At 44.7% G+C, this 26,141-nt stretch overlaps 1 protein-coding gene and 1 long non-coding RNA gene across 6 annotated transcripts in view; one reads left to right on the top strand and one right to left on the bottom strand.

Annotated features, from left to right (window-relative positions):
• The window catches only part of hspa12a (heat shock protein 12A), a 150,340-nt gene that overhangs the window by 90,164 nt on the left and 34,035 nt on the right, over positions 1-26,141 (bottom strand). For all 5 annotated transcript variants that reach the window (XM_029174821.2, XM_029174818.2, XM_041073912.1 and 2 more), the window contains 6 exons: positions 23,149-23,225; positions 22,557-22,684; positions 18,169-18,355; positions 14,901-15,005; positions 14,635-14,751; positions 11,531-11,702 (listed from right to left, as the gene is read on the bottom strand). In XM_029174821.2, coding sequence (XP_029030654.1) covers positions 11,531-11,702; positions 14,635-14,751; positions 14,901-15,005; positions 18,169-18,355; positions 22,557-22,684; positions 23,149-23,225 — 786 coding nt within the window. The remainder of the gene's footprint in view (positions 1-11,530; positions 11,703-14,634; positions 14,752-14,900; positions 15,006-18,168; positions 18,356-22,556; positions 22,685-23,148; positions 23,226-26,141) is intronic.
• LOC129603023 (uncharacterized) lies at positions 23,704-25,691 on the top strand. Its single transcript, XR_008692568.1, has 3 exons — positions 23,704-24,000; positions 24,085-24,129; positions 24,233-25,691. It is a non-coding gene; the product is annotated as an uncharacterized LOC129603023 (long non-coding RNA).

The raw sequence follows: 26,141 nt of genomic DNA, 5'->3' as shown, positions 1-26,141 counted from the left end.
GTTAATAATTACTAATCAAAAATAATAAAGTGTTTCACTTACCAAACTATTGACCTTTGTTATATAGTTATATATATATTTAAGCTAATAACCAACATTTGTGAATCTAAATTATAAACCTAATTGGTAGCTCCACTCAGGAGCTATAACTCCAATCATTTTAATTTGTGCTCCTCGCATATCCCCAACATAGATATGACCTTTTGTAATACTACCACACTGAAAAGGTTAAATTTTTTACCTTATGTATTCTAGTAATGAACTTATCACCTTCCATCAGGCTACACCTCTACAATAATAATGAATATTTACTGTTTTCTTTTAACATCCTTGTGATTTTAACACTGTAATGTCCAACACCAGGCTGATAAAGCTGCTTTGTTTATTTACCAGTCTCTTCCCCACCAGAGTCTTTTACTAGTTTGCTTCGGTTGTGTACTCACGTTTGCTTATTGTTGCACTTGTCGCGATACTGGATGAAAGGTGCAACTGTGCAAACAAACACGAGAAAACCATCGAGCCAATCACACATCAATTGACAGAGGTGAGGAGCCAAGTGTGTGTAAACAGTTTCTGGTGATGTGCGCGTCAATAAAAACAAAATCAAAACATGACAAACAGTAGTTTCAAAACTATCGTATATTGGCTCTATTATACCGTAGATCATACAGACCCCAAAATATTGTATAAAGCAATGTAGCGGGATCACCTGCAGCCAATGATTGCCAAGTGGGGCGTGTCATCACAAATCATATCTTGTGTCTTGACCTTGACCCGAGACCAGGGGTCACCAGGTATTAAAGAGTAAAGGTCCCCAATCTTGTCTGCTATCAATATTGTTTTGAATCTGACTGTTGAAGCATAAAAGCATGTATCAACCATGTAATAAAGCCGTGAGCCGTGCTTAATCTGTCCAGGGGTCTGGGAGTATTGTAATTTCAATTCTCTGTAGATCCAAATCAAAACATATTTAGAGAAATTCACAATAAAGTTGACTTTGACTTTTTTAATACACTGACTCTGAAATACTTGTTCTAAAGTCACTTTGCTTCTCTTCTGCATGGGAAAAGTAAGCATCATGTCATTGGTCAGCAGCCCTGGCTGGTGACTTTTGATAGGATTATCTTGGGTCTTAGAAGCGAGAGCAAGCGTGAGACGAATTCAGAGCGAGAAGCAAGAACCAAGAGCGAGGACGAGGATTTGAACGCGAGTGCTGGAAATCTGAGAGCGCGATTACAGATTTGAACGCGAGCAAAGTGAATCTGAGCACGAGCAGAGACATTTTTAAAGCAAAGGAAGGGTTTTGAGAGTGTAGTATATTTATGTATCATAATATATATTTTTATATAGGTAGTGAACAATCTGTTCTGGTCATGTTAAGGTGCAGTGACTGTTTTATAACCCTTGTATTTTGGCAGAGTCGTTGTCTAAACAATGTCTGGGATAGACTCCAGGAAACAGACATCTACTTTTGAGTAAACACTTATTGTTGGCCAGTGGTACCAGGCCAGAAGTCAGAATGAAACCAACTAGCTGTCAGGTCCTGGCTCTGTGCTCAGTTTTATTTTGAAGAAGAAACTTTGCTCATTGGCCATATCATCCTGTTTTATTTTGGTAGTCCCCTGGTTTCTGTTTCTGTTCTAGCTTCACTCCCGGTTTACGTCTTGTCACAGCTGTCCCTGCTTCACCCGGTCATTACCCACACCTGCACGCGATCAGTAATCAGCTCAGTATATTTAAGCACCACCTCTCACTCTAGCAAACTGCCAGATCGTTGTTTGTGTGTTACCGTCGTTCCCAGTTCGTTGATCCTGTCCGGCCGTGTTTTGTGTACCCTGTTTTCTGCTCTGCACGTTACCGACCTTGATTGCCTGCCTGACCACGATTCTCCGCCTGACAACTTGGTACTGTATACCTGGCTTTCGTGTATGAACTTTGCCTGTCCCTGACGCTGTCTCTGCCTAACCCGGAATAAACCACCCTTTGATCACTGTCAACCTGTGTTACGCTGTGCATTTGGGTCCTCATCCGAGCGTCCCTGACAGAACGATCTGGCCAGACTTGGACCCAGCCAGCATTCAGCCTCCGTCAAGGTCAGTGACTGTTTTTGTTTATTGCCTTTTGGCTGCGAGTTTCAGTCAACCACGGGAAGAATGGAGTTTACATGCGCAGAGCTACCCAGCGACCTACGCGATTATTTTTCGATCCTCGCGGAGGATTACCGAAGGGCGTCCCATCCGAAAGCCCAGCGATGCGCCGTGGAGGTGGCGATGTGGACCTTGGAGGACGAGGATAGCGTGCTAGAGCGCCCCAGTGTCCGTCGCCTCTACGAGCGATTGCGCGTGCGACTCGGCGAGTTGGACAGCGCGCTCCGCACCACGCCAGCCCCGTTCGCACCGCCGATGGTTTCGGTTTCCTCCCCCCAGCCCCGTCGGACCGTCGTGCCTGCACCCACCTGCCCAGCTCCATGTTTGCTCCGCTGGGAGGACTCCCTGCACTCATGCGGTTCCCAGTCTCCAGATCAGCCGTGCCTCGTTCAGTTTCCAGCCCAGCCTCGCTCTGTTCAGTCTCCAGCTCAGCCGCGTTCCGTTCAGTCTCCAGCTCAGCCTCGCTCTGTTCAGTCTCCAGCTCAGCCGCGTTCCGTTCAGTCTCCAGCTCAGCCGCGTTCTGTTCAGTCTCCAGCTCAGCCGCGTTCCGTTCAGTCTCCAGCTCAGCCGCGTTCCGTTCAGTCTGCAGCTCAGCCGCGTTCCGTCCAGTCTCCAGCTCAGCCGCGTTCCGTCCAGTCTCCAGCTCAGCCACGTTCCGTCCAGTCTCCAGCTCAGCCGTGTTCCGTCCAGTCTCCAGCTCAGCCGAGTCCCGTCCAGTCTCCAGCTCAGCCGAGTCCCGTCCCAGTCCAGTCGAGCCCAGTCCAGGTTCCAGCCCATTCGAGCCCAGTCCAGGTTCCAGCCCATTCGAGCCCAGTCCAGGTTCCAGCCTATTCGAGGCCAGTCCAGGCTCCCGTCCCGTCGAGTCTAGTCCAGGCTCCCGTCCCGTCGAGTCTAGTCCAGGTTCCCGTCCAGTCGAACCCAGTCCACGTTCCAGCCCAGTCGAGTCACGTCCAGGCCCCAGTTCAGTCGAGTCCTGTCCCAGTCCAGTCCAGTCACGCTCCTGTCCCAGTCCAGTCCAGTCACGCTCCTGTCCCAGTTCAGTCCAGTCACGCGCAGGTCTTGTCCCAGCCAGAGGACACCACCTGTCGAACGGGTGCTATGCACACCCGATCAGGCCCGACGTCTGCTCCGTCGAGCTCGGCGGTTGCGAGCAGCCCAGCCGGCTCCAGAGTAGACGCCGTCTCAGTCGCTGCCGGCTCCAGTGAGGAGCCAGGGAGCAGCGCCGCCAGCTCCAGTGAGGAGCCTGAGAGCAGCGCCGCCGGCTCCAGTGAGGAGCCTGAGAGCAGCGCCGCCGGCTCCAGTGAGGAGCCTGAGAGCAGCGCCGCCGGCTCCAGTGAGGAGCCTGAGAGCAGCGCCGCCGGCTCCAGTGGGGAGCCTGAGAGCAGCGCCGCCGGGTCCTGTGGGGAGCCTGAGAGCAGCGCCGCCGGCTCTAGTAAGGACGCCGCTCCTGTCCTTGTCGGCCATGTTGAGGCCGTTCCTGTTCCTGTCGGCCATGTTGAGGCCGTTCCTGTTCCTGTCGGCCATGTTGAGGCCGTTCCTGTTCCTGTCGGCCATGTTGAGGCCGTCCCTGTCCCAGTCGGCCATATTGCGGCCGTTCCTGTCCCTGTCGGCCATGTTGCGGCCGTTCCTGTCCCTGTCGGCCATGTTGCGGCCGTTCCTGTCGGCCATGTTGCGGCCGTTACTGTCGGCCATATTGCTTATATTGTTTTGTGTACCCTGTTTTCTGCTCTGCACGTTACCAACCTTGATTGCCTGCCTGACCACGATTCTCCGCCTGACGACTTGGTACTGTATACCTGGCTTTCGTGTATGAACCTTGCCTGTCCCTGACGCTGTCTCTGCCTAACCCGGAATAAACCATTCTTTGATCACCATCAACCTGTGTTACGCTGTGCATTTGGGTCCTCATCCGAGCGTCCCTGACACTAGCTGATGTAGGATCGGGGTCTATAAGTTCTTAGAGGGGCAGAGCCCCACAGACCGATGGACTTGATGTCTGGGACGTTGGGGTTCTCAGGCTGACACTCCTGCAGAAGACCAGGCGACCTCTCACCGCTGCTCTGTCCTTTCTTCCTTGCTGATAATATTATGTCACCACTTGTAATAAATTTAAGATGTATCTGTTTAAACGTTAACTAGTGGTGGTTTGAGTTTGTCCATTTCAATCTGGCATCTGTAAATTCACTACAGAAGTGGCGTCACTCAAGGCAAAGACGAGCCAAGTCTGAAGCCGACAGTTGTCTGAGCTGACCTTCTAGACACACGACCGTCGTCACTGCAGGTAAAAGCACTTAAGCTTTTACATGACGACTCTCTGTGTTTGGGGCAGTGTGGGCAAATGTTGGTAAGTTTAGAAAATTTTAAAGATTTCAAAGTATTAGGAGAGAGAGAGGGGCAGTGTGGAGAGGTCGCCTGGGCATTGTTGTACATAACTAACTGCTGCTATGTACTGTGCTTTTATTGTGGGGAAAAAATGACATGGCCTTTTGACCTCTAAACGTTAACTTAAACGTTGATTTAAGGCAGACACGGCTTGTGTCCCAGTTCGGTCACATTTCCTGTTTTATTCTGAAGGACTTCCTGTTCCACTCACACCACAGCTGTTCTCCCGTCATCACCGGTTCTCATCATGCACACCTGACAGTAATCAATAATCAGCCCAGCATATAAGCTCCAGATCACACACAAGCAAACTGCCAGATTGTCGCATGTACTCACCACTTTCCAGCATTGCCGTCTTAGCTTACTAGGATCCTGATCTTGTTTTTGAACCTTGTGACTCCTGATTCCTGTTTGAGCCGTGCATGTGGGTCCGTCATCTCAGAGGTTCTGACAGAGCAATCTGGCCAGAATTGGAACCCAGCTGGCTCCCAGGTAAATTCCAAGCTCAGTTTTGTTTTTTTGTTTGGAGGAGGGTTTTTTTCCATGATCCATGGAAATTACGTGTGCCGACTTGCCCAGCGACCTCTGAAAGTATTTGGAGCTTCTTGCGGAGGATTACCGGAGGGCGCCCGACCCAGGAGCCCAGCAGAGTGCCGTGGAGGTGGCGGTGTTCACCCTGGAGGACTAGGACAGCTGTAATGCCCTGGTGTCGGCCGCCTCTATGACCGGATGTGCGCACGACTCGAGGAGTTAGAACGCGTGCTCCGCACCACACCTGTCAGCCGGTCCATCTGTCCTTCCTCCCACACCAGATCAGCCCGCGGCCCCAGTTTCAGTTTCCGTTTGCCAGCCACGTCTGATCGTTGCTGCTGCACCAGCCTGCCCAGCTCAAACTTTAGTCCACTGGGAGGAATTCTCTCTCAGTCTCAGCCTGCACCAGCTCCTGCGTCTCAGCCTGCATCAGTCCCTGCGTCTCAGCCTGCATCCGTCCCTGCATTGACCTCAGTGCAGACATCTTGCCACGCTCAAGCTCCAGCTCAGCCACGTCACGCTCAACCTCCAACTCAGTCACGTCATGCTCAAGCTCCAGCTCGGTCACGTCACGCTCAAGCTCCAGCCTCGTCCCAGCCAGGTTGCACAACACGCCGGTCAAGCCCAGCTCTAGCCCAGCCGTGCCCGGCGCTCACCCCTTCGAGCTCAACGGCCGCACGCAGTCCTGTCGGCTCCAGAGAGGAGGCCGCACACAGCCCTGCCGGCTCCAGAGAGGAGGCCACACGGAGCCCTGCCGGCTCCAGAGAGGAGGCCGCACGCAGCTCTGCCGGCTCCAGAGAGGAGGCCGCACGCAGCTCTGCCGGTCTGGTAGCAGTGGCCGTTTCTGTCCCCGTCGGTCCTGAGGAAGCGGTCGTGTTGCCCACCCAGTCTGAGGGAGGTGTCATGATTCATGTTTCTTAGTCACATTTTCTAGTCATATCCGCATCCTCCTGTCATGGACTCATTATTCACATGGACCCTGTTTTGTGTTTTGCTGTTACTAGTCATTTCCTGTGTTTTGTTTTGACCCGCCTCCTGTCCTCCCTCCGCCCACCCTGCTAGTCTCCCTTGCACGGTTTTTGGTGCCTGGGAATTCGCCCTGGGGGGGGGGGCTGTCATGTTTCATGTTTCTTAGTCACGTTTTCTAGCCACATCCGGTTTTATTTTGTACTACTTCCTGTCTAGCATTCATATCCAGTTATCCAGCTTCAATTCCATTTCTTGTTTACCTCACCTGTGTTTCATTGTACTTTAATGCTTCTTGTGTTCATTTCTGACTCTGCATAGTGACCATGCATTCTGTACTTGTTGATTAGACCCAGAACTGAACATTCTCAGACAGACAATCTATCTCCCTCTCCAGGTGACCGATTGTTCATGGCCTGAGTCTGCCTTTTAACCCTGGGCTCTGGCTCCTTTCTGTCTGATGCCTCACCAGACCCAAGGCTGTAGCCTTGTTTATTCCCTGTGTAATATGAACATCTTCACCCACAGTGTGATAAGGAGATTCCACCAGGTCCAGGGAAAAAGGTTAAAAGGCAGAAGCAACTTGAGGATCGTGGGCTCTTTGCATTATACCTCCGTGGTGTGTGCACTGATCTCCCCAGCTGGTTTTTGGTTTGTTGATGTGTACGATCAACATCCATGCTTTTTATTTGCTTTCCCCATTATTTTATTTTATCCTTTCTTTATTATTTCAATAAATCGCACAAAAGGACAACTCTCTCATCTTCATCAGCCAATAATCATTTAGTATTTAAGCACCACCTCTAGCCATAGTTCCCTGCCAGATTGTCTATGTTGATTACTCACCAGCATTCCAGCATTTCTTGTACTCGTGCCTTGTGTTTTGACCTTGCTTCACCATTGACCCTGCTCTAAGTTGACCAACGCCTGTACCTTAACCTCGCCTCTGCCTGCTCCTTGTCGGATTCTGATTGCGACCAGCACATGTATGACCTTTGCCTGCCTGACCTTGTAAATTAAACTTCGTATCATAACCAAGCCAATGCTGTGCATTGGGTCCTTCCTCCATCGTCGGTTTGTGACAGGAGGTTCCATATTATCCTCCAGTTTGGCTTCACTTCACACTTGCAAAGAACTGGCTCATTACGGGAACAAAAGACACAAAAGTGAATAGATGTGATGAAGCCTCCCCCAGGAAGGACACAAATTGTAGAAGCTTATTTCTGCTCCATGACTCAACTTTCACAATACCTTCACCTGAGCCATGAAAACCAGATATATTTGTAAACTGTAAACTTTACATAATTTTGTATGAGTGAGTTTAATGTCTGTCCATTGAGTAGGTCACCCTCAACGGACCAACAGCCTAGTGGTTAAGACACAAAAGCCCCCAGCTACAGTAGAGACTCCTGGTGTAAACTCGCCTCTGGTGTGTTTTGTTTATGACACGAAATCAGGTGACACAAAATGCAAAGATCTGCGCACCCCATTTTCTGTTGACAAGGCGAGAAGAATCAGACTGTTACAAACACCAAGACCAGACAGGGCAGAACCCAAAAGCAGTAACAGGCGAGGATGACAGAATACAAAACGATATATTTATTATACTACACAAAACCAAGGGTCACTACAGAGCAGGCAAAAGGTGCATAAACTAAACTGAGGCGCACTGCGAAGCAGGACCAAACAAACTAGACAGAGGAATAATACAAAACCGAAGCCACTACCAAACAAAACTAGGACACAATAGGTCGCTGCACTGAGTAGGCAAAATAGGAATAACAGGGCTGTTCACGATCCAAACTAAACACAAAACCAACTGTCATACAGGAAGCCAGATGCAAACTGAGAGTCCACCATAACACACTGACAACTGGAGGAGTCTCCATCCTCCACTTAAATAGTCCCCAAGTTAATGATGTTCCGGAAGGAAACAGTTACTCAGTGCCGCCCTCTGAGGTTGGGAGGAGACTCACAACACAGACATGGCAAAGTGCATCAGTGCCTCAAGAATGGACAGACATTGGGCCTGGCCGTACAGCAGGAAATGAGCATCATCATCCACCATATCCAGTAATAAATGGACATCTGAATACTTATGTGTTACCAGAGTTATGCCAGGTGATATTCTTTCAGTTCTGTGTCATTTAATCACCTTTACTGCCAAATGTCACCACAATCGGCTGATTGTGACGAATCAATAATTTTCAAGTTAACTCACAGACTTGTCTTAGAGTAGAAACATTACCAAAATTGCAGGAACCTTCAGTCGAAGTAAAGTTAGGCATTATACTCTATTTACAGTATAATAGGCTTCACTTCACACCTGTAAAGAAATGGTTCATCAGTTGAACAAAGGACTGTGAGAAGGTGTGAAGACCACATCCCCCATGAAGGACATATAATGTAGAAGCTCCTTGAGAAACAATTCTGCTCTAAAAGAATGTGGGTGCAATGACCCAACTTTCAGACAACCTGGTTTAGAAAATTGTCAAATGAACTGAATGTTTATAAAATCTATAAAGAAAACTAAAATAAGAAAGTGTTAAGTTTATGGCTTCAGGATATAAACGTTTCTTATATTAAACCACCAACTAAAAAAACAGTTTGTTTAAAAAACTGTGGGTGGGAAGTTGTGTGCTTAAACCACTAGGCTCTTTGAAGTAATGGATCTCTGAAAAATCTTCTGTTTAAGTAGTTCACAAACGTATCTGGTTACATCACATCAGGTAACAGCACTGCAGGCTCTGATGCTTTGGGGAGAAGGGGGTGGTGCGAAACCAATCTAACTAGTGCTGTGGATTGGTTGTTCTGTCTTAAAAGAGGCTCTCTATTGTTATGTTCATCTAAGCTTGATTAGAAGATTCAAATGTTCTTTTTTTTATTTAAAACAGCTCATGAAGCAGGCAGACTGACACACACACTACATCCAAATGAATATGGCCTAATATAAAGAATGAGAAGAATTTCATTAGGTATATATATAAAGTCCAATTCAACCTAATACACCCAGTAACTGATAAACCTCCAGAAAGCAGTTTGGAATTCAAGAATGTGGGGTCTTGTTCGCAAGTGATAGAAGGAAGGAGTGTGCAATTGACAGACAGATCAGTGAAGCAGCTGCAGTAATGCGGTTGATGTACAAATCCGTCGTGGTGAAGATGGAGGTAAGACAAAAGCAGAAGCTCTCAATTTAACGGTCAATCTAAGATTTCAGATACAGATAGGCTGAGGAGTCTGTCCTCTGCTCCTCCACATCGAGAGGTTAATAGGTTAAAATGCATAGTGGGAAAGAGCGTCTAAGACTTTTAAAGCCCAAATAGGAACCAGTGGCCATAAGACTGGGAGCTTGCGATGCGTCCACTTTTATAAACTGACAAATCAAAGGATACTGAGCAGCTGATTTGTCACCTAACGCCATATAGCAGCCTGTAATTGCTGCCAAATATACTTTAATAGTAGAAAAAGTCCTTCTTTTTTCCAATAATTGCTAAAGGAAACACAGGATGTCTGCTACGGAAATCGAAAAGGAATAGTGTCCTTCAATTCCCACTACTCTTCAAAAATACGCCACTTACTAACATAGAGACGTAGAGTGGAGGCAGCTCCTGTATTTTGAATAGCTCCAGGTGGTAAACCTGCTGCGTTTACCTTCCACCTCTTACAAGCCCAGAGAGCCCCCCCTATATGGGTGGGGATGGAAAAATCTCTCCTACTGCTTGGGACAGTAGATCTCTTTGAAGTGCTACTAAAGCACTCGGTTCTACCCAGAACCGGTACGCTTGCGTGGCCGCATCCCGCTGACCAGGTCGCAGGGGAAAGGGAAGAGGGAAAGACCCCAAATGCACGACCCAAACACAGGAAGTACAGGATAACATAAAATGATTTATTAAATACAAACATAAACCCACTGCAAGGCAGGACTAAAGTTCAAACAAAAACGTGAGAACTAAAGATCACTGCTACTGTATGCAGGAAAACTAAACACTACTACGTTAACAAACTAAGTTCCTAACAGGAACACAAACCTAAACATGAAACACAAGACAATCACTCGAGACAACTTTGAATATTAAACAGCACTGAACCCATCAGGCTAAACTAAATCTCTAAGTACAGAAGACAGATACACAAACCTTAAAGACAACATCAAAGAAAACCAAAACTTCATTCCATCAAAACTCCTCTCTTTAAACTCTAAACTTGGCGTACCTTACCCAGCTTACGACGGCTTAACACGCCAGCAATGGGTGAAACAAAAGGCAAGACTTAAAAACAACATGAAGTAGGTGTACATCATCAACTTATAGTACACAGGAATTTAACTCAGGAGATGACCCACACAAAAACACAAGAGCACCCCTAGCGGCGCAAAGGCTGAATGCCACAGGGCCGATGTGCTCCCAGATCTACTCCACCACTTGTGGATGAACCCTTCGTTCACCATACAGAGTATTACCTCCTGACAGCAGATCCACTCCCCTGTTCAACATTCTGGGTCAGGCTCCAGATGTCATTCATGGCCCTGCCCATAAATGTCGCACCCCAATCCAACAGTGACGCATCTGTTGTCAGTGGTAGAATGACCCTAGTTAGCACCACCCATAGTGGTTTTCCCTGACGTGAGAGCTGCCGGGTTTCTCCATGGCCAGAGGGCTGACTGTCTGCCGCGTGAGGTTTTGCCGATAGCCCCAACTGTATCACAAAACCAATGCCATCAGGCCGAGAAGTTGAAGGCACAGCCTGAAGGAGACCGGCCCTCGAGTTGAAAACGGGAGCACAAGATGAAGTCATTAACAATGCAAATTTCATACCAGAGGGCAGGGCTTTGGGGCCCTGTGTCCAGCAGATGTCCCAACTCCTCTAAAATGTTAGAAGAATCTGACAATGCACAGCGGTTTGGATGAAGATGATACGCCTTTGAAGGCAGAAGTTTAATTACAGTGGTTGGAAAAATCAAGGTGCCTGCAAACCTTCATGCATGTTGTGTTTAAATGTACAAAGCAAGGATGTTTACCATGACCTGGAGAAACTATGGAGACAAATGAAGTACAAAAGGAAAAATAATGTCAATATCATTGGTCCATAGGGCAAACTGTTGATAGACACATTTATAATGTTTGTGTGTACATATTTTTCCTTCAATGTGGGACCATGTTTTTGCTATTAAGGTGAGGACATTGTGACAATGTGGGGACGCTTGGTGGGTCCCCACCAGTCCGAAGGCTTTTTTGATGGTCAAGATGTGATTTTAGGGCTGAGGTTAGAATTGAGTTTTGGTTCAGATTAGAACAATGGTTAGACATCTGCCTTTAGTTGTGATGGTTAGGGTTAGGGTAAGGGGCTAGGGAAGGCATTATGTCAATGGTGAGCTCCCACGTAGATGTGAAAGCACAGATGTGAAACGACTTTTGTGAAACGTGTGTGTGTGAGTGCGTGCATGTGAAAATGTGTAAAAATTTGTTCTCTCACAGCTGTTATATTAGTCCCCCTTATATTCTTACCTTGTGCCATTCCACTCCCCACATTTTCGGTGGGACTGAGACCATTATGGGTGGCCTGGGTTCCAAGGTCCACCATCTGGTGGAGGCGGAGCTTGCGGCAATAAATAGATGCAGCTTCAGGTTCTAAGGCGATAATCAGCTGCTCTGGATTTTCACGAGATACAAGACCAGACTACACAAAGAGAAAAAAGCAAACCAGAAAATTTGATAAAGTTGCATAATAAGCTTTGATGTTTACCTACCTAAAAATTGTCACAATGTTCCGTATTGCCCCTCGTGTAGATGCACTTCACAAAAATGGCAAAACAGCATATGTACTAGAAACAAGACTGTTTCTTTTGATTTGGAGAATTTCCCTTTTCTGTTCCAGTGGTAACACCATTCACATACAGAGGATTCCCTCCTGACAGCAGATCCACTCACCTGTCAGTCACATACAGTAAACACCTCCAGAAGAACTAAAACAGTGAGGGCTAATCCTTTATTTAAAATGTAGGTGAAAGCATACAAGACATTTAGCTTTTATTTCTTGGATATGATGCACAACTTAGAACATGCACCTTTTGTGTAATATTAGTAACAATTTATTTTGTTAATTTATTTGTTTTGCCTATGACCCACTGACAACCATCCATTTTCCATACCGCTGAATCCCATACCCACTGCCATCACCAAACTATTTCCACCAAGCAGTTCTCTATTTTACTGCAGCCAATTTTGGAGGGGTTACTCTCTCTATGCTCTATAATGGACTGACTTGGCCAGTCTAAAACCCAGTGACTCTTTCTTGTCTTGTGACATTATAACTATAAGTCGATATTTGTAGCATCTTTGTTGAAATTGGAGGACTAGTATTTAGCAGTGTTTGTTCTAAACTCAGAGTCTGAGTCTCAGCAGGGAGGAATGATATGTGGAATTTCTGCTTCACACAGCAAAGGTGGATTAATCTGTCACTGAAGCTTCTTTCCAGAGCAGACAGTGCAGTGAGTGAGAGTCATAGTCCAGGATAAATGTCAGCTTTGCCAGGGCATCTTCTGTCACCCACCTCCTGCACTGTGTTCAGAGCACAGCTGGACTTTTTGATGACCCTATCCAGCCTCTTCCTGTCTCTCTCAGCGATGATGGTGCTCCAGCAAACTAAAACGTACAGGATGGCTGACACCACCACAAAGGTGGTACCTTGAAGGACAACGTAGCGGCTGACTGACGTGAAGACCAGAAGGTCCTGAGGATTGGTCCTCTCACTCCAAAAGACCACAGTCTTCCTAGGAGGTAGTCTGCTCTGACCCTTCCTGGACAGAGAGCTTCTATAAAACACAGCTGTCATTGTTGTGTCAGCAGTAAGGGGTAAAGAGAAAAAGGGGCCAAGACAGTCCCCTGTTGACTACTGTAGGTAACTACTAAGATTAAAAATTGTGCACTAGTTTCTTGTATGATAAATCAATAGTTAACTAATCTGGATCTGTAACTAATACTCAAAGACTTTCCATATATTATTTCATAGCCTGTGTATAGGATTCCCTAACTTCCTCAACAGTCCCATGGCTCCTCATTTAAGTTGTACAGGGAATTGTTCTCAGCATTAGGCTGAATGGTCTATCTAAAGTAATGTCAGTGTCAGTGCAATTTGTCTTAATTAAATGTTAATTGTTGCACACAACTGCTGATTTGCCTGCTTATTACTTCAGATCAAAGCATATTCAATACAGTATGAGTGTTGTGATTTAGGCTTTGTTTTGGGTTGTGTTCTTTTTGTCTTGTCTTCATCTGACATCATGTGACTTCCTGTTTGCAATTTGTGTAATCTGGTTCACCTGTTTAGTAAGTATTTAAGTTCCTAGTTTGAGTCCAGTCTTTGTTAGTTCGTTATCCATGTTACCCTATATGCTGTCTTGTTGTGTTGTCTCTTGTGTCTTGTGTGTGATTAGTTAAGTTTATTTTGTGATATTCCTTTCTCTTTTGCAGGCATTTTTAGTTCGTTTAGGATTAAATTCATGATTGAGTCTAGTTTTGTCATGTGGTTGTACATTTGCGTCCTCCCCTGTTGTCTTGTTAGTTAGAGTTTCCCAGTAAGGGATTTTGTTCAGTTGGTCTGGCCTGAAATCTTAGCAAGCAGGCCTAGTAGTTGAGGCTCTCCCTGGCATGTGCAGCCAATAAGTTCCGCTTTGACTAGTGCAGCCAGAGCAAAGAGTGTGTTCGTGACAATGAGTATATGCTTTATTCAACCGCAGCCCAGGTATACAATTTCATAAATTATTTTGGCAATATAGTAATATAATAACTCTTGCAATAATAAAACTGTAGATTTTCAATACAATTAGTCAAATAGTTAACACACTCATGGATGAAAGAACCCTTGTGTCTTAAGAAACTACTACTTGAAGTAGATGAGGGATGATGGACATATCTCATATGTATGTTCATGTCTTTAATGGTCTGTCAGCCACTACCTTGTCTTTCACTACCTTAGGTTTTGAGATGCTGAATTATTTCAAAACATAAAACCAACTAAAAAAGTTGGCCATACTCTACCAGTCAAAAATTTGGAGACAGCTTTCAATTGTAATGGGTTCAAGGCATCTGTGAAGTGAAAATCATTCCAGGTGACAACCTGATAAAACTCCACTGAGTGGGTGAAGCAGTAATCAAAAAAAAAGTCTATCTGAAATATAAAAAACATTTTGCGTTATTTCACATTTTTTTCTTCACTACACTTCATTCAGTTTTAAATTTCAATGAGAATCTACAATGTAAACAGTCATGAAAATAAAAGAAGTGTCCTAACTGAATTTGACTGACAATGTAGCTGTGAGGTCAAAATCTTTGTCTTACTTTGTGAAAATGATTTGTTGTAAATTACAATATGAATAAAACGAAACCTAAATGAATTGAATGTTTGATAATGTTGGACATAGACACCGTTCAACCAGAGATGCTACAGCACAGACTTTTCAGACACTCCTGTAAATTCTAGTACTGTTACAACAGGATCTGAATTAGTCACTACAAAAGCAAACTCATTCATCCTGTCAATCCCTACTACAGTTTACTAAACTGTAAGCCAAAAAAGAGTGTATGAATGCGATTCATGTCTGTTAGCGTACTTTATAGGCAGCTTCCCTCATGAACTGTTTTGCAGGCATTTTCCAGATGGCAGGAACTGTGATCACCCATCTCACGTTATTGTTGTCGAACTCGCCACCTGTCTGATCACTCAGCTCCTGTTGAATCAAATACATCTACTGTATCTGTAATTGGACCAAGGTCAAAAAAGTCTAACATTAATTATGATAATTTCATTAAAATGACAAAATACAATAACGTTTATTTTTCTACTACAGTAACAGAGAATATACTGCATATGTATTACCTTCAATGCCTGCTCCTTAAAGAAGGCCAGTGCATAGGCAAAGATATCCAGAGCTTTTACTCGCTTCCCATTGGCTGCATGAAGGTCTGTGTCGATGGACAAATTCTGTTTGCAAAAATGAGACATTTAGTCAAAGTTAAATAAAAACGGTTCAGTACAAATGCACAAGAAAGAACACTGAATTACATTATTCTATCCTTAGTTGTCCTCTGAGGCTTTAAACAAGTGACTGGTGAGGTTTGGGTGTGATACATTGTTGACAAAGAGATACAGCTATGTACTGTAATGCTTAGTAACTGTGATGTTCCAAATTATCAAACGTTATCAAATGCTCCATGGTTATGTTACTGGGAGACAATGTCAGGTACACGATAAGTTTTGTATTGATACATTGAAACCTGTTTTGGGGCCTACATAATATACAGTACATTCTTAAAATACCAAATATATGACGTTTTATTCATTTCTATGCACCAAGAAAAACATTGTGATTGATGTGATCACCCCACATTGAAACTGTCAAGCAGCGCTCAGTGATAGGAGTTAAATAATTAGTTTGTCCTCTTGAGATCTGCATGCAGTGTGTGAAACCAGTGCTCTTATTTTGAAACTTAAGAACAAGAGCAGGTGTTTGACAGGGATGCATTGGCTAGGTGGATATTTTAAAGTGTAACAATGACTAAAGCAGTTGTTTAATGTTATGATGAGTGGTAGCTTTGTTTTTAAATGCACCATCCTAGTGTGTGATTTTTGGGGTCAAAATTTTATCATTTTAAAGAGACTGTAGGTTATTTTTTGCTTGAGTAGACGTCTCACACTCCTCCTTGAACTGCCGCCTTATTGTGGTGAAGGAGTTTGTGTGCCCGAACCCGGGAGCTATGATGTCGGGAGCTAAATGCCCCTGATAGAGTCTCCCAAAGCAAACAGGTCCTGGGCGACGAGCCAGACAAAGAGCAGTTCACAAACCCCCTATAGAAAGCAGACGAACAAGGAAGGAGGCCTGGTATGGCGCAGCCGGGACCCGACCCTGGAGCCAGGCCCGGGGTTGGGGCTTGTATGTGAGCGCCTGGTGGCCAGGCCGTAGCCCGAATGGCCCGAAGGAATGACGTGGGACCGTCCTCAGGTGGACCCACCATCCGCAGGAGGAACCGTAGGGGGCCAGTGCAAAGTGGATTGGGCAGCAGTCGAAGGCGGGAGCCTAGGCGACCCAATCCCTGGATAACCAATCTGACTATTGGGACATGGAATGTCACCTCACTGGGGGGAAAGGAGCCTGAGCATGTGCAGGAGGTCGAGTGGTGCCGGAAAAATAGTCGGGCTCACCTCCACACACAGCCTGGGCTCTGGAACCCAACTCCTTGAGAGGGGCTAGACCCTCTTCTACTCTGGAGTTGCCTGCGGTGAGAAGCTGAAGAAGGAGTCCTACCAGATCTGGTTGATCTGTGGGACCCCTGAGGCAGGTGATGGGTACAGATAGGCCAAGTGTCCCGCAGCCTGTGCCGTTGCGGAGGCAAAAACTTGGGCCTGGGAGGAGTTCGGGGAGGCCATGGAGGAGAACTATCGCTCAGCCTCAAAGAGATTCTGGCAAACCGTTCGGCGCCTCAGGAGGGGGAAGCAGTCCTTTACCAACTCTGTTTTCAATAGAGGTGGGGAGCTGTTGACCTCAACTGGGGATGCTGTTGGACGGTGGAAGGAGTACTTTGAGGATCTCCTCAACCCCTTCGACAAGCCTTCTGCTGAGGAAGCAGAGCCAGGGGACTCAAAGGTGGACTTTCCCATCACCCAGTCGAGGTCACCGAGGTATTTTGTAAGCTCCTCAGTGGCAGGGCAGCGGGGACAGGACAAAAAGGGGGGCAGGAGAGTGTGTTCCAACTATAGGGGGATCACACTTCTCAGCCTCCCTGGGAAAGTCTATGCCAGGGTACTGGAGAGGAGAATTCGGCCGATAGTCGAACCTCAGATACAGGAGGAACAATGTGGTTTTCGGCCTTGTCGTGGAATGCTGGACCAGCTTTAGACCCTCAGCAGGGTGCTTGAGGGTTTGTGGGAGTTTGCCCAACCAGTCTACATGTGTTTTGTGGATCTGGAGAAGGCATTCAACCACGTCTCTCGTGACATCCTGTGCTCCGGGAGTATGGAGTCCAAGGCTCTTTACTAACGGCTGTTCGGTCTCTGTACAACCAGAGCAGAAGCTTGGTTCGCATTGCCAGCAATAAGTCAGACCTGTTCCCGGTGCATGTTGGACTTTGGCAGGGCTGCCCTTTGTCACCGGTTCTGTTCATTATTTTTATGGACAGAATTTCTAGGCGAAGCCAGGGGCCGGAGGGGGTCTGGTTTGGGGACCACAGGATAGCATCTCTGCTTTTTGCAGATGATGTTGTCCTGTTGGCTTCATCAGGCCAGGACCTCCAGCGTGCGCTGGTGCGGTTTGCAGCTGAGTGTGAAGCGGCTGGGATGAGAATCAGTTCCTCCGAATCTGAGGCCATGGGTCTCGACCGGAAAAAAGTGGTTTGCTCTCTCCAGGTTGGAGAAGAGTTCCTGCCCCAAGTGGAGGAGTTTAAGTATCTTGGGGCCTTGTTCACAAGTGAGGGAAGGAAGGAGCGCGAGTTTGACAGACGGATCGGTGCGGCGGCTGCAGTAATGCGGTCGGTGTATCGGTTCGTCGTGGTGAAGAGGGAGCTGAGCCGAAAGGCAAAGCTCTCAATTTACCGGTCAATCTATGTTCCTACCCTAACCTATGGTCATGAGCTTTGAGTCATGACCGAAAGGGCAAGATCACGGATACAAGCCGCTGAAATGAGCTTCCTCCGCAGGGTGGCTGGGTGCTCCCTTAGAGATAAGGTGAGGAGCTCTGTCACCCGGGAGGAGCTTGGAGTAGAGTCCCTGCTCCTCCACATCGAGAGGAGCCAGTTGAGCTTTCTCGGGCATCTGGTTCAGATGCCTCCTGGACGCCTCCCTGGAGAGGTGTTCCGGGCATGTCTCATCGATGGAGGCCCCGAGGAAGACCCAGGACACGCTGGAGAGATTATGTCTCTCGGCTGGCCTGGGAACGCCTTGGGGTCCCACCGGAAGAGCTGGAGGAAGTGTCCGGGGAGAAGGAAGTCTGGAACTCTCTGCTCAGACTGCTGCCATGGCTCTGATTTAGGTCCATAATAGTATAGCCCATGGAGAGACAACAAATATTGAAAAAATGTAGAAGAGCGACCAGGGAAACTCTTATGCAGCTATTTCTTGTGTCCATAAATATACATTAGGTTTGTATCCTTACTGCAGTTGTGTGCAGCTTCATTTTGAATTTTTCCAGGTAGAGCCAGTGCTTAGACTCGCTGGGATCTAAATCATGGTAGAAGTCACGAGCTGCATATCCAAAACTGTGAAACTTCCTGTCTGGTGTAAGCAGGATTGTTGTTGGAGTCTTCTGATTGGATACACCAGGGTCCCCACCTTCCCAACGCCTAGACAAATAGCAGTAAGTTATCTAAAGATGAAAATTACAGATTAAAAGTAATAGCTTACATAATTAACCTTTTAATGCCTCACTGTCACATCAAATAGATGTTGTGACATTGCATTATTTGGAAATCATATATTTATTTATCTTTTAAACCTGTATTTTTGCTCTCATTTTTAGATATAAAAACAAATATTGCCCATTTGTGGAAAGTGCAGCATCAGATATGATGTAAATGGCATTAAATGGTTAATTAATTTAAATCAGAACGTTAGAATCAATAACACATAGCTGGTGTAGAGAATTCAGTTGATTTTAAAGGGAAACTTGTTTGACCAAAACGATGTTGGGTAATATTTAAGAATGAAGGGACACTCAGATTGCTCCATATTTTCAATGCAGAGAAGTTATCATTTATTCCTGCTGGAGCATTAATAGCCCGCTGGAGCACAACTGCTCTGTCCGCCATTGTTTTTCCTCGCATAGACGTACAGCACTAATATTCAATGACCGAATGTCTAGCTATAGATTATTAAGAAAACAGCGAGTTCTACAGCACAGTCTGATATTCGCGGTTAGTTGTATGAGCCAGTGTACAGCGCCGACAAGTTACACCGTTTGGAGGAGTACGAAGCTTCCCGCAGCAGAGCGCTGATGGCTGGAGTCTGGCAGAGACAAAGGCAGGCATCCTGCAGCAAACCGCCAGATGCATCGTGTCTCTGTGCCGATAGAAGCACAACTGAATATCTTAGTGATATAATGATCCTACTGCTGCCGTTTTTTCTTGGATAAATTTGCGGATTCTCCTGCTGAGTGTGTGTATATGTTGTCAGTTTTGGGTCACATACGTTCAGAGGAGCTGGAAATGACCTTCAGCATGCGGAGCGGAAACCAGAAAAAACAGCTGGGACAGAACGGTCAAATGAGCACTGAGTAGGTAATATAATCGACCTTTGTTTTAGCTTGCAATGTCAAGTTTGAGTAGTTATGAGCTGTTGCTTCTCGTGTTTTATTAGAAGTAGCACTAGCTTATGCTGCTTATGTAAGCCTGTGCATTAGCTTGGTAGCAGCAACTCTAATACTAATAAAATTATTTCATTTAATTCATTTTAATAATTCAATTTGTTTCCTTTTGTAGGCAATATCGGCCAATTGTGTATTGTCACTCTTGGATGGGACAACCGTCTTGTTTTTCCAGCCACTAACATCAGAGGAGGTTAGCTACGGAGCTAACCTCTAACTCAGAGATCGGCAGGCTAAAGCACAGGACCCAACAACTAGAAAGGCAGGGGCATTCCAACAAAATAAATGTAAACTGCATTGTATGAAAGGACAGTGTAATAATACATAAAAAAGCACTTTATGCTGCTTGAAAAGCACATTAATTCTCCTAAATTGAGGAAAATAAAAACAACCCCAGGTTTCTTTTCATCACTGTAGCCAGGCTTTCTAAGAGTCATAGCTGTGTTTAGCCTATTATCCCCTTAAATCTCAGCAGCAATGACTTTATGAACTACTTCACTAATAAAATTATCACCAATAGAGAACACATTCATCAGCATCTTCCTCCAAATGGCAGAAATCACCCTCTAAATCCATCAACTTTAAATTGACAAAATCCTCTTTTACCTAGACAGCTTCTTCCCCATAACTTATATGGAGTTAACCTCAATAATCAACTCTTCCAATTCGTCCTGTTATGGGAAAATTGTTTCTTCCTTATTCTATGCAGTTATTATATGATTTATGTTGTGCAATAATATCTATAATATGTTATAATATATAATATGTTTTGCGTACATCGCTTTATGTATTTGACATTTTACCTAGATTGTATAATGGTTGTCTCTGCCTGATAGACTCTGGACTCTAGCTCCTAAACCCAAGGCCGGGAAGTTGTGTCTCTGTTGAGACTTAGCGCTCCTTCCTCTCTGATAGTCAGACGCCAGTGATGCAGGTGTGAGAATGTAAACATCTCCACACACACAGCGACAGGGATGATATGGTGCATGCAGTCCGATTGGGCTACATAGACGTTCCACTGTATTCGGACAGAGTGGTTAAAAGGTAGAAGCAACTTGAGGATTGTGGACCCTTTGCATCACACCTTCGTGGTGTGTGCACTGATCTCCCCAGCTGGTTTTTGGTTTGTTGATGTGCACAATCAACATCCATGTTTTTGATTTGCTTTCCCCATTATTTTTATTTTCCTTTTTTATAATAAATCACACAAAAGACAACTTTTTCATCTGCCTCTTTATGGGAAATTTTCACCACAATCCACATGTCTTTTAGACCCAATCCCAACCAGATTACTTAAAGAAGTTTTGCCTTTAATCAGATCGTCCATATTAAATCAAATCAACCAATCGTTACTAATAGGCTATGTACCACAGGCTTTTAAGGTGTCTGTGGTCAAACCTTTATTAAAAAAAACTACTCTGGACCCTGGAGAGCTAGCCAACTATAGGCCAATTTCAAATTTACCATTTATCTTTCAGATTCTTGAAAAAATCGTGGCTAAACAATTATCTGACCACCTGAGTCATGTATGAAGATTTGAAGATTTGAAGATTTCATAGTACATATTATGAGTAAGGAGTTATCCTAATAGCCCCTAAAAAGCCTACAGCTAATTCAAAATGCTGCAGCCCGAGTTCTAATGGGACTTAGAAAGAGAGATCACATTTCTCCTACGTTAGTTTCTCTGCACTGGCTGCCTGTAAAATGTAGAATAGAATTTAAAATTCTCCTATTAACCTACAAAACACTTAATGATAAAGCACCTTATTTTAAAGACCTCATAGTTCCTCATGCTCCCAGCAGAACGCTTCATTCTTAGAGCGCTGGGCTACTTGTGGTTCCTAGAGTCTTTAAATGTAGAACGGGAGGCAGAGCTTTTAGCTACCAAGCTCTCTCCTCTGGAACCAGTTCCCTGTTCAGGTCCGAGAAGCTGACACACTCTGCACCTTTAAGATCAGGCTTAAAACCTTCCTTTCTGATAAAGATTATAGTTAGAGATGGTTCAGGTCACTGGCAATGATTGTTCGTCACAGCAACCACCTCTTAGTTAAGCTACAATAGACATAGACTGCTGGGGGTTTTAATTTATACACTGAGCTCTTCTGCTTCCTTCTATTTTTTCTGTCCAATAACCTCCCATCATTGTTCCATGTTTAACTAACCTTGTCTCTCTCTCTCCAGTAGCTGTGCTTCTTTCCCGTTGCTCGCTCTTTCGCTCTGTGCTTTTCCCTGTCTCTCTCTCCTTGCCCCAACTGGTAAAGGCAGTTGGCCGCCCACATTCAGCCTGTTTCTGCTAGAGTTTTTCCTCTCCACTGATGCTGTTAAATTGTAATTATTACAATTAAAGGCTTGCTCTATGTGGGATTTGTTGGGTTTAGTTGTGTAAGGTCTTAAACCTTACCTTGTAAGTTGCCTTAAAATAATTTTGTTGTGATTTGGCGCTATATAAATAAAATTCAATTGAATTGAAATTGAATTGACAGCAGATAAAGAAAAGAAGAGGGCTTTGGCAAAATGAAAAGTCTGTGGCTTTTTAACAACTGTCTGCTTTGATTCAAAATCCTAAATGACCTAGAAACAATGTCTTTATTCAAACACACTCTTTATAGCCTTTTGTTAAAAATGTAAAGCAATGTCTGAATGTTTGTCTGTTAGATTTAGCTGTGCTTGTTTTGGTGTAAAGACATGATGTATCCGGTTCTTGGCGTTTGCAGGATGCAGGGGCAACCTCATATTCCTCTATATGGTGTAACTCGTCGGCGCTGTACTCTGGCTCATACAATAAAACATGAATGTCAAACTGTGTGTACTCGCTGTCTTCTAAATAATCTACAGCAGCATCTTTGGCGATTGAATATTAGTACATGTACATGTATGTGAGGAAAAATAATGGTGGACAGAGCAGTTTGGACAGTTTCATTTTGGTCAAACCTCATTGAGTTTTCTAAGTATACAGTCAAGCCCAAAGTTACTTTCATTCAACCAGCAAGGTTTTATTTTATTTTTTACCAGAAGTGACACTGGCTTATCCCAAAAGATAATAAGATGATATGTACAGTAGAAGAGGCATCATTGTGGAAAAATATATTACTAATCTTTTGTTTACCACTAACCACTGCACTGTCATCTTTTGATTATATACAGGAATGTATGTAAATGTAACTCCTACATTGCTAACTCACCTCATGGTGTGAATACACTCTGGTTCTTTAATGAAGGCGTAAGCGTAACCACTGGATGTGGTGCCAAAGTCGATGGCCACCACCACCTCAAACAGAGGCTCTGACTGTACCTGTTCTGTGTTGGTATGCTGAAAGATTATACACAGGTTACAGTAACACAGGATTAACATCAAACTGTGTGATGCATTTATGTGTGCTGGGCCGTAAAACCTGTACAAAACTACTTACCATTAGAAGAATGAATGAATGTTAGGAGGCAAAATTTTATAGACTCTGCAGAATCCTACTTTGTGGTTACAGTTTTGTAGCATGATTAGTTACTTACAGCTTGCTCTCTATGTCTGGACTATACAATGGTACTGCACATTTAAATATTTAACATAGAAACAGTTATAACATTTATAGAGTATGAATACAGGTCTTGTGTCCTAATTTCTTAAGAGGATACTTTGAATGTAATTTAAGATGTGTCTTACATCTATATGATAAATGATTACAAGGTTTTAACTTCATCCTTCATCCATAAACATTATCTATAAACATATATTATTATAACACTTTAAATGTGTTGCTGTGTATAACAGTAGCTCACCTGAATGTGTGAGGGAGACAGTGGGGTGATTCCTGGGTCACCCATGCTCTTTGCTGGAGAAGGATTAGCCATCACATCTGCACAGACAGACAGAGACTCATGTAGAAATAAAGTTGCACACTGTGCCTTTTATTTATGTACAGACGGAGCAGCATGGAACTTCTGCCTGAAAGGTGAGTAATATCAACATGCATTAAGTAGGGTTAAGAGTGATCCTCCACTCTGACATAGTGAATGCTACATATATCAGCACAATTCTTCTAGCACGTCTATACTAGTAATGCTGTTGTCTTTTGTTCTGTCTGGTGTTTGTGGTGTCATCATTTCCTGTTCTGTGTCCCTGCATTTCAAGGAATACTTCACCTATTTTCAATTGCCCAAAAGCATGTTGAGCAATATTTAACACTAGGAGTACTCACTTTTCTAAAATTAAGCGGGCTCTGTTCAAAAGCTGCGTATAAATATAACCAGCATTAAAACTCCAGAGGCCTGCTGGGACGACACTTCTAAAGACTTGAAAACGTTGGCATGAATCAAGGTAGATTTACCAACAGAATGTGCAGATTTTTATTGCTCTGTTTTAGCGAAAATATGCGTTAACAAATTTCATTCACAACAGCTACAGCATCACGCAACAGTCGTGGGACTGGTTTACCAGAGTGGGAGTGACTCTGTCTGACTCTGAATTATGTCTTCTCTTTTCAAATTTATGATTATTAGGTTCCGCCATTCTTCTGAATGGTTTTTATGTTCGCCAGCATTTTCCACAAAAGCAAGGACCCTGCCAGCAGCAGCCGACCCTGTACCAGCACTACAACGCCTTCCCGAACGGATCGGTTCTTAGATTCCTCGGTCAGTTATTAGATAATATAGGTTGAAAAACATTCAAGTCTGCGATGTGATGAAGATAAAAAATACTTTTTCTTTTCTAAAAAGACACAGAGATTCATCCAGCAACACTGACTGATCACGACCTCGACAGTGAGTATGACTATTATAAAACATGAATATCTCGTCTTTTATTCTGCATGCCTATTGTAATATGTGTATCCTTTCTACGGTATCTGACGCGGTGCTCCTGGAGAGTTTCGATAGCAATTGCCAAACTCGGAAAAAGGCTCCTAAGCCAGGAGCCAGGAGCCATTTCAACCCAGAACAATGACCGATGCAGCAGGAAGAGGCACGCATGATGAGCTGGAGCAGAAGCTTTATCAGCAGACGAACGTGGAACCATCGCCAGAGAGGGAGATTCCAGATTCTGAGCATCGGAGAGAGAGAGAAAAAGGAGAAGGGATTGGGAAGGTGCAGACTTCTGTGTCGACATTGCGCTCCAGGTGCACCAAACTGAGCAAACGATCACCCACATCCTGCGGAGCTTAATTCAGCAGGGTTGTTACAATGTGTGAACTGCTCAAACCACTGTGATGTGAATGATATGCTGGAATGTTGTTCCAAATAATGTTGTTAAATAACAAGATGACTGATAAAAACTCTCGTCCCAATGATTTATAAGCCTTCGAGGCAGAATTAGAATAAGTGTTATTGCAGATCTCCGCAAATCAGAGGTTGAGAAGGTTTTAGGATATAATATATATATATAAAATCTAAATATAACCACGAAGCATTTTGATCGGTTGGACGAGTTGGTCAATGATTTGGTGACAAGAGTCGGAAGCGTGTCACCAGGCTACTCCCCGAGTTGTAACGATGGTTTTTCACACAAAGGTGTAAAAGTATGTTTCTGATTTTGATCGCTTAGAACATGCTGATAATGGTTTTGTTGAGAGGTTGCAAAACCCTAGCCTGGGTGCAAGCCCGTCCGTACAGAGAGCCAATGTCCCCCTTCAGAGGGGGACCCTGCACACAGAGAAGATGAGCTCCCTGCAGAGGTGGGCCCTGAGCATAGAGGCAATGAGCCCGCTGTGGGAGGATCTGGTGCCGGGTTCCTGGTGCCTGAAATGACGATTGTATTGTTTCAGCTACGGAAGGCATGGACCTTTCACAGTTTCAAGACCTGCTTGACGCTGTTCAGTCTAATCTTGATGTTTTAACAGACGGGAGCTTGAAACTGATGATTCAGGTGGTACACAGTGCGGGGGGTGGTAAAAGACTGCAGCTAAAAACCCTTGACAACGAAATAGTTTAAAAGAAGACGAGGTTCATGTACATTGTTAAAAATCAAGATAATCAGCCCTGTTTTGCAATCAATCTGGCTCACCTACTCTTCCCAGGAATCACAGATGGCGAGGCCGACAGAAGAGGGCCAGAGCTTCACACACAGGCTGGCTTAACAGACTAGACCCCGGTGTGTTTCACAGATATGGAGAGGTTGTGGAGGCCTGTAGCGCAGAAACACGCCAGCATGTGTAACATTAATAATAAATGTCTCCGCTGCGGGCGCTTGTATTACATTTCCCTGACTAAATAATCAAAACCGCACGAATGTCCAGACGTTAAATGCTGCAATTGTGGCGGGGTGATCTATGCAGGAACAGCCGATGCTCATAAATGTTACATACAGACTCTGCCAACTCCTGAAAGATTACCGGATGTTAATCTGAATAAAAAGTTGTTAATGTTATGGAAGAAATTGTTTCTTTCTTATTCTATGCAGTTATTATATGATTTATGACTTATGTTCTGCAATTAATATCTTATGTTTTGTCTTACTTCTGTTTTATATTTTTGACATTTTGACATTTCACCTAGATTGTTCATGTCACAAACCGACAATGGAGGAAGGACCCAAATGCACAGCGTTGACTTGATTATGATAAGAAGGTTTATTAGTAAGGTCAGGCAGGGAGAGGTCATACACGTGCTGGTAGCAATCAGGATCCGACAAGAAGCAGGCAGAGACGTGGTCAAGGTACAGGCGAAGGTCAACTATGGCTAGAAGTGGAGCTTAAATACTAGATGAGATTTCTGATGAGATGCAGGTGATGATTACAAGGACAGGAAGTAACGCTGGATTGACTGGATGTGGACTAAGC

The sequence above is a fragment of the Betta splendens genome, chromosome 15 (assembly GCF_900634795.4).
Source record: "Betta splendens chromosome 15, fBetSpl5.4, whole genome shotgun sequence".
Taxonomy (NCBI): domain Eukaryota; kingdom Metazoa; phylum Chordata; class Actinopteri; order Anabantiformes; family Osphronemidae; genus Betta; species Betta splendens.
This window is presented reverse-complemented; position numbering and strand designations above follow the sequence as displayed.